Here is an 8469-nt window from a genome sequence, read left to right as displayed (position 1 = left end):
CCTGTCCTGTTTCTCTCTCTTTCTTCAGCCTCTTCTGCAAGCTTGCCGCTCTTGTCCGTCACCGAGTCTCTCTCTTTGGTAAGTAGCTCTGCTCCCGAGCCCTTCTCCCCAATCTTCCCTCTCTTCCCCTCTTCACAACCTCCCCCTGAAGAAATATGGCCCCGGTTCATACCTTAATCTGAACAACTTTCACTGTGTTCTTCCTCTGGACTTGCACATGGTGTGGGTGGTCCTGGGGACAGAGCAGTGATGGGATAGTCCTGGGCCCTGCCGTCATGGAACTCTCAGACTCGTCACCAGATGGTGACGGCCCAGAGGTCAGGGCCAGGATGGGGGAGGGACAGGCAGAGGGATCACAGCCAGGATGAGGGAAGGACAGGGGCCTATGGGAGTCTAGGTGGGGTGGGGATGGATGAAGAGAGATCAGCTGAGTTGGCTGTAGAGGGAGGTACTGTCCCCATAACCCTTTCTTCACCCAAGCCCAACTTCCTCCCCCAGGGACGGATGCCCCAGCTGTGGTCAACTGTCTTCATATCCTGGCACGCTCCCTGGATGCCAGGTGGGGCTAAGGGTCGTGGTGCCCACTCCCATTCTAACCGTGCTCCCACCTCCAACCCCTGTGCTCCTAGACTCCCCTCAATCTTGAATCTCAGATTCTGGAGCTGGTTTGCCCCCACTTCCCTGTTAGGACCGTGATGAAGTCTGGCCCCGAGATCGTGAAGGCTGGCCTCCGTTCCTTCTTTGAGAGTGCCTCGGAGGACATCGAGAAGATGGTGGAGAACCTGCGGCTAGGCAAGGTGTCGCAGACACGCACGCAGGTGAAGGGTGTGGGCCAGAACCTCACCTACACCACCGTGGCCCTGCTGCCTGTGCTCACCACCCTCTTCCAGCACATCGCCCAGCACCAGTTTGGAGACGATGTTATCTGTAAGGGCTCCTGATCCCAAGGGCAGTTGTTGGGGTGGGGGGGTGTCAGTTCAACCAACACCACCCATCCCAGTGTGCCTGATAGAATCTGCAGGTGTTTCAGTGTTATATTTATTGAGAGGATACATTGCCGTAAGCAAAGTGTGCATTCATTTCAGAAAATTGGTAGGTAAGAGAATGAGTTAATCAGAGCATTAATTCCACAGCTCTAACAAAAGAACCTAAATCACAGTAGCTTAAACAAGTGACAGATATATTTCTTTTTCATGTAACAGTCTACTGGTATGTTGATCATGATGTCAGAATCCCAGATTCCTTCCATCTTGTTGCTCTGCCATCCCTGAAATGTTGCCTTTATCCATATGGTCCAAGAGGGTGCACCATCACCTTCTCATTCTAGCCAGTAGGAGACAAGAGAAAACAGAGGAGGGCACCTCAGTTCTTTTAAAGGAACAACGTAGAAACGGCCCACATCACTTCTGCTCACATTTATCCTAGTGGCCGGAACTTAGCATATGGCCACATGTCACTGTAAGGAAGGCTCGGATGGTAGACTTTATTCATGTGTTGAGCTAAGTATGGAGGTCTCTTACCAGGAAGAAGAGAAGAGCAGGAAGAAGGTAAGAGCAGGTATTGGGAGTCAGTTGGCAGTGTCTGCTGTATTTATCCTACCAAATGGCACCTACAGTGTGTGACCCAGCCTGGATCTTGTAACATAATGCATACAGTGTGTAACATAATGTTGTTAATGAGGCACGGGCAAGATAAAACACCCAGTAGGGGGTGAAGACGTTGTATGTTCAGGTACTCAAAAAGCCCTACAAGAGGTAGAGCATGGCAGAGGCAGGAAAGGACAGGAAGGGCTGGTGGGAGAGATGTCTTGGAGGCCGAGGAGATAGGCTGTAGAGGGGAGGCATCCAGAGTGAGGCCCTGGCCTGGGGACCTGGGGACAGTGGGGCCTCCATGAGACAAGTTGGAAGAAATAACAAGTTTGAGGGAGATGCCAAGGTCAGTTTGGGGTTCGGTGGTTGTGAGGGGCCCAGGGGATCGGAGGCATCCAGGATGGGCTGTGGGGACTGAGGGGTAGGGAAAGCCTGTCTCAGCTCACTGCTGATTTGACATTGACAAAAATTTTAAAGAAGTAGCACTTGGATGGGGTTCTTTCCCAGCTCCAACATTTTTTTTTCGGCCGCGCCATGGGGCACGCGGGATCTTAGTTCCCCAACCAGGGATCGAACCCGAGCCCTTGGCAGTGAGAGCAAGGAGTCCTAACCACTGGACTGCCAGGGAATCCCTCCAACATTTTATTCTGAAATTTTAAAAACATACAGAAAGGTAGAAAGAAGAGAATTGTTAACAATCTGCCCCATTTGTTTTACCTTTCACTTTATGAGTGAAAGTATTTCCAAACTTTTTGTTGAACTTTTTGTTTTTTAATTTATTTTAATTTATTTTTGGCTGCATTGGGTCTTTGCTACTGCACGTGGGCTTTCTCTAGTTGCGGCGAGCGGGGGCTACTCTTTGTTGCTGTGCGCGGGCTTCTCATTGCGGTGGCTTTTCTTGTTGCGGAGCACGGGCTCTAGGCACGCGGGCTTCAGTAGCTGTGGCACACGGGCTCAGTAATTGTGGCTTGTGGGCTCTAGAGTGCAGGTTCAGTAGTTCTGGTGCGTGGGCTTAGTTGCTCCGCGGCATGTGGGATCTTCCCAGACCAGGGTTCGAACCCGTGTCCCCTGCATTGGCAGGCAGATTCTTAACCACTGCACCACGAGGGAAGCCCTTGTTGAACTTTTGAATGTGAGTTGCACACACACAGTGACACCTCATCCCTAAATACTCAGCCTGCAACACCTGAATGTTACAGAACGTTCTTTTGTGTACCCACAATAGCAGTATCACACCTAACCTGACTATAGTTAAATTTCCCTATTACCCTCAAAATGTCTTTGATTTTTTTTTTTTAATTCAGAATTCAGTGAAGTTTCTCTCATTGCATTTGGTTGTTATGTCTCTGTCATCTCTTTTCAATCTAGAACAGTCCCCCTGCCCTCTTTTTGCCTCATGACATTTAGGAAGTTGATGAGGTTCTTAACCTGGCCTTCTGGGGTGGGGGGTATGTGGAGAACCAATATTGAAGTCACAGTTGGATGTCTGTTTGCATTTGCTGGAGAGAGTGTCCATCACTATCATCAAGAGATCCGTGACTCCTCTCCAAGAACCCCTAGCCTTCATTGAGTGCCTCCTGTGTGCCCTATTCCAGTTGCTTTCTGAGTATTGACTCATTTAATCATCACAACAGCCCCATGAGGAAGATACTATAATTATCCACATTTTACAGAGAGGGAAACTAAGGCTGCGAGAGAGTTGGTACTTGCTCAAGTAACAAAACTTGTAAATGGCAGGCTGGCTCTACAGCCCCTGCTCTTACCCGTCATTTGGAGACAAGGGAGGGGGTTAGAGAAGAACCTGTACGGACCCTCACCCTCCCTCTTTCCCTCAGTGGATGATGTCCAGGTCTCTTGCTACCGAACGCTGTGCAGTATCTACTCTCTGGGAACCACCAAGAACCCTTACGTGGAAAAGTAAGGAGAGACAGCCATAGTTTGGGGCTGGGGTGGATACTGTGGGGGCCCAGGGAGGGGAGGGCACAGGAGAATATGGGGGTGAATGAAAAGCGGGGAAATGGTCAAAGTCTTCAAAAGACGTCCGCACCGTGGCCACTGCAGTTCCTCAAGATGGCCACGTGAGGACGCACGGAGGAAGGCCAGTGAAGAAAGTGGAGGCCACTGGTTGGGGGCCAGGTGGGCACAGGCGCTTGGCGGCCAGGATGCCAGGTTGTTCTGGGCTGGCAGGGGGTACGCAGAAACCCTGGCGGCCCACAGGAGCCAGGCATGCTGGGGGCACTGGGGAGGGCCGCTGGCAGTGCCAGAATCACCGGTAGAGCAAAAGGGCACTCAGGAAACCCAGGGAACCGGCCGCATTGGTGACCACCAGTGAATGGCATCTCTGCCCCAAAGTGTCCTGGGGAGAGACACTTCTGTGGAGGAAGGGACTGGGATCCAGGACAGGGCAGCGGGGGCGTGGGAGCTGAGCACAGCCTCGTCTTCCAGGCTTCGGCCAGCCCTGGGCGAGTGCCTCGCCTGCCTGGCAGCGGCCATGCCGGTGGCGTTCCTGGAACCTCAGCTGAACGAGTATAACGCCTGCTCAGTGTACACCACCAAATCTCCCCGGGAGCGGGCCAGTAAGTCAGGCGGGGCTGGGGCAGCCGTCCAGGGTTATATTCCACCTGCACAGGTTCCAGGGAGACCCACTGTGGGTAGTGTGGCCCAGTCGGGGCTCTGAGGGGCTGAGGATTTCTCAGGTTGGGGGCGCTCCAGATTGGGGAACCCCAGAGTTTGTGGGTGCTCTGGGTTATGGTGTGGACACTGAGGTCTGGGCATGATGGGTTGGCATGCCCTGACCCCCTCCCCGCACCCCAGTCTTGGGGCTCCCCAGTAGCGTGGAGGAGATGTGTCCTGACATCCCGGTGTTGGAGCGGCTCATGGCAGACATCGGGGGGCTGGCTGAGTCGGGGGCCCGCTACACAGAGATGCCGCACGTCATCGAGATCACGCTGCCCATGCTGTGCAGCTACCTGCCCCGCTGGTGGGAGCGCGGACCCGAGGCACCCCCGCCTGCCCTGCCTGCAGGGGCCCCTCCACCCTGCACAGCCATCACTTCCGACCATCTCAACTCCCTGCTGGGGAACATCCTGCGGATCATCGTCAACAACCTGGGCATTGACGAGGCTTCGTGGATGAAGCGGCTGGCTGGTGGGTCTGGCGGGCCTGGGGCTCCGGTCCCTGGACCTGATGGTCTCAGAGGGAGATCCCGGGGTCCATGGTTTTCTGGCAGTGGGGAGGAGTCAGAGCTCAGTTTTCTCGGGGTCACAAGGCCAGAGGTCATCCTAAGGGGTCAGAATCTCAGGCTGAGGTGGAAGCATGGGTCCTGGGAGTCCTCCAGGCTGGAGTCTGAATTTCTGGAGCCTTGAAGAGGGTTAGGTCATGGGTTAGAAACTGGGTCAGAAGGCTGAGTTCCTTATACAAAGGGTCAGAGGACCAGGTCAGATACCAGGGTCCCCGATATGGACAGTTAGGGTTCTGGGTCAGAGGTCAAGAAATGAATCTTTAAAAGATTGGGGCTCCTGGTTCAGAAGTTCCATGTCAGGGGAATTCTCTGGCGGTCCAGTGGTTGGGACTCTGGGCTTTCACTGTAGGGGCCTGGGTTCGATCCCTGGTCGGGGAACTAGGATTCCACAAGCCACGTGGCGTGGCCAAAAAAAAAAAAATCATGACTTGTAAGTTCCTTATCAGGAGTTAAGTTTTGGATCAGGGCCAAGCTAGAGAATCAGGGCTGAGGTCAGAGGCCAGGGTCAGAGGTCAGAGGCTGTGGTAAGAAACCAGGGTCATAGTCAGAAATCATGTGGTGAGGTATGTCGGGGTATAGACCAGGTCAGCGGTTAAAGACTGGGGTGAGATGTCATAGGCTAGGGTAAGATACCAGGTTAGGATTCAGTTGTTGGAGTCAGAAGTCAAGCACTTGTGTCGGGCTGAGGGGTCACAGTTTCAGGTCAAGGGTTAGGGTTGGGATCCAGGATCAGGGGCTATGTCAGAGGTCACAGCCGGAGGTCAGGAGTGGGATCAGAGGTAGAGGCTGGGGTCAGAAGCCAGGGTCAAGCTGGGGTCGATGACAGCTGCTGGGTCAGAGGTACAGGTCGGAAGTCGTGGGATGGGAACAGAGGTCAGGGGTGGGATCAGAGGTCTTAGGTCAGGTGCTGGAGTCAGTGGCCAGCCAGCAGCACCTGCGCCCCCTCTGGTTCTGCAGTGTTTGCCCAGCCCATCGTGAGCCGGGCCCGCCCTGAGCTCCTGCACTCACACTTCATCCCCACCATCGGGCGGCTGCGCAAGCGGGCAGGGAAGGTGGTGTCCGAGGAGGAGCAGCTGCGCCTAGAGGCCAAGGCGGAAGCTGAGGAGGGCGAGCTCCTGGTGCGGGATGAGTTCTCTGTACTCTGCCGGGACCTGTACGCCCTCTATCCGCTGCTCATCCGCTACGTGGACAACAACAGGTCAGCATGTCCCCAGCCGTCCCCACACACACCCCAGCCTGACCCCTGGCTTCCTTGGACCCCATCTGACCTCTCGCCTCTGACTTGCTATAAACTTCTTGCAATTCTCACTCAGTCCTACCCAACCTTCTGACCCCCAGCCCCTGTTGCTTATGGACCAACCAAAGCCAGCCTGTGTTTTCTCCCCTTCTGCTCCTTTCAACCTCCTGAATCTGAGGCCCTGTGGGGGCTGCACTGTCAGCCATAAGGAGCCATACTTCTCTCCCCCAGCACTGAGTCTTCAGGCTTGGCTAGACAGGGTGCCTGATTTGTGCAGTGAAGTCCAATGGTCAGCCCCTCCTCCATCACTGAGAGAAGAAAGGAAGGTAGTCCAGATCCAGCCAGACTGATTTCCCCCAGAAACATAGGTCTTTATAAAAGGGCAAGCGCAGGTATCAACCAATTGCTAACATCTCCCTAAAATCAGAAGCAACGTTTAAAGAATTATTGAGTCTTAGGTGCAGCCAAATCCAGGGATAGTGAGCAAGATTCAACTCCAAGTTCCCTCTGGGTTGAAAAAGATTTTAAGATCGCATCAGGGCTTTGTGAGAAACGGTGCTTGGATTGATTAGCTATGTCTGTCATGGGAGCCGAAGCAGAAAGCAGTGGCATGCATGCTGTATACATCCTTGTACACCCATCTTTGTGCTCATGAGTGGGTATCGCTATAGGGTAGATTCCTAGGAGTTAGGAGTGTTGCGTCAAAAAGTTTGGGCAAGTAAAGTGAGGTATACTCACACAGTGGAATACTACACGGCAATGTTGCAACACCCAGCAACATGGATGAATCTCTCAAACATCAGGTTGAATGAAAGAAACAAGAAAATTTTAAGGAGAGTACATATTGTATCATCTATTTATGTAACATTCAAGAACAGACCAAAATAATTCATGGGCTAGGGGACTTCCCTGGTGTTCCAGTGCTTAAGACTTCGCCTTCTGATGCAGGGGGTGCAGGTTCGATCCCCGGTCGGGGAGCTAATCCCACATGACTCGCGGCCAAAAAAACCAAAACATAAAACAGAAGCGATATTGTAACAAATTCAATAAAGACTTTAAAAATGGTCCACATCAAAAAAATCTTTAGGGGCTTCCCTGGTCGCCAGTGGCTAAGAATCCGCCTGCCAATGCGGTGGACATGGGTTCGAGCCCTGGTCTGGGAAGACCCTACGTGCCGCAGAACAACTAAGCGCATGTGCCACAACTATGGAGCCTGCAGTCTAAAGCCTGTGAGCCACAACTACTGAGCCCGCGCGCCTAGAGCCCGTGCTCTGCAACAAGAGAAACCACTGCAATGAGAAGCCCGCGCACTGCAACTAGAGTAGCTCCCGCTCACCGCAACTAGAGAAAGCACGCGTGCAGCAGCGAAGACCCAATGCAGCCAAAAATAAATAAATAAAATTATTTTTAAATCTTAAAAAAAATTTTTTTTTAATCTTAAGAACAAATTTTTTTTTTAATCTTAAAAAAGAAATTCATGGTCTAGAAGTCTGGATAAGGGCATCTTTCAGACCAGGGACTGGAAATGTTCTATTTCTTGATTTGGGTAGCAGTTACACAAGTGTGTTCACTTGGTGATAATTCATCAAGTTGAAACTTTGTATGTAATACTTCAATAAGAAGGTTAGAGAAAGAAAAAACAATTTTTAAGGAAAGGTCATTGATAATTTTTAAATCATCTGAATGGCCAGATTACCCTAGAAAGCTCTATCCCTCCCATTGGAGTCTCCGATCCCCTCCCCTGAGGTCTCTCCACGTGGCCCCCTTCTGTGGGGGTCCCTGCCCTCATCCTCACCAGCCCCTTCCCCTGCCTGCCCAGGGCACACTGGCTGACCGAGCCCAATCCCAATGCGGAGGAGCTGTTCAGGATGGTGGGCGAGATCTTCATCTACTGGTCCAAGTCCCACGTGAGTCCCCACCCACCCTGCCCCTCCTCTCTATAAGCCGAGAAGCTGCTGCCCAAAGATGCCCTCCCCCACCCTGCCTGATCCCCAACACTGCCTCCCCGCACCCCCAGAACTTTAAGCGCGAAGAGCAGAACTTCGTGGTCCAGAATGAGATCAACAACATGTCATTTCTGACTGCAGACAGCAAGAGCAAAATGGCCAAGGTGGGTGCTTTGCTCTGGGAAGAGGACTTCGCAGGGAGGGAGGGAACAGCTTCCTGGGCTTCCTACCTGGGCCCTCCTAACCCCGCCGACCTGCCCTGTCCTAGTCACATTCCCTGCAGCCCTCATAGCAGGCCCATCTCCCTCCTCCTTCCTCCCCACCTCCCCCTTCTCTCATCCCCACCTCCTCCCTCCTGTCCTTTTCCTTCCCCCCATTTCCCTCCTCTTTCCCATCTCCTCCCTCCTCCCTACATGCTTTCTCCTCCCCGTCACCATCCTCCCCATCTTCCTCCCC

At 52.9% G+C, this 8469-nt stretch overlaps 1 protein-coding gene across 1 annotated transcript; it reads left to right on the top strand.

Annotated features, from left to right (window-relative positions):
* Nucleotides 1-401: 401 nt before the first annotated feature.
* Nucleotides 402-8274, top strand: LOC114888209 (ryanodine receptor 1-like; the record flags this gene model as incomplete). The annotated part of the gene is made up of 8 exons (XM_029210265.1): nucleotides 402-559; nucleotides 689-927; nucleotides 3425-3506; nucleotides 4035-4165; nucleotides 4404-4736; nucleotides 5788-6028; nucleotides 7887-7974; nucleotides 8085-8274. Coding segments are annotated over exons 2-8 (1297 nt in total), but the record flags the coding sequence as incomplete, so codon positions are not given.
* Nucleotides 8275-8469: the final 195 nt, after the last annotated feature.

The sequence above is a fragment of the Monodon monoceros genome, unplaced genomic scaffold (assembly GCF_005190385.1).
Source record: "Monodon monoceros isolate NGI ecotype Baffin Bay Population unplaced genomic scaffold, NGI_Narwhal_1 Contig4772_ctg1, whole genome shotgun sequence".
Classification (NCBI taxonomy): domain Eukaryota; kingdom Metazoa; phylum Chordata; class Mammalia; order Artiodactyla; family Monodontidae; genus Monodon; species Monodon monoceros.
The sequence above is the reverse complement of the archived record's forward strand: the minus strand, read 5'-3'. Positions and strand labels throughout refer to the sequence as shown.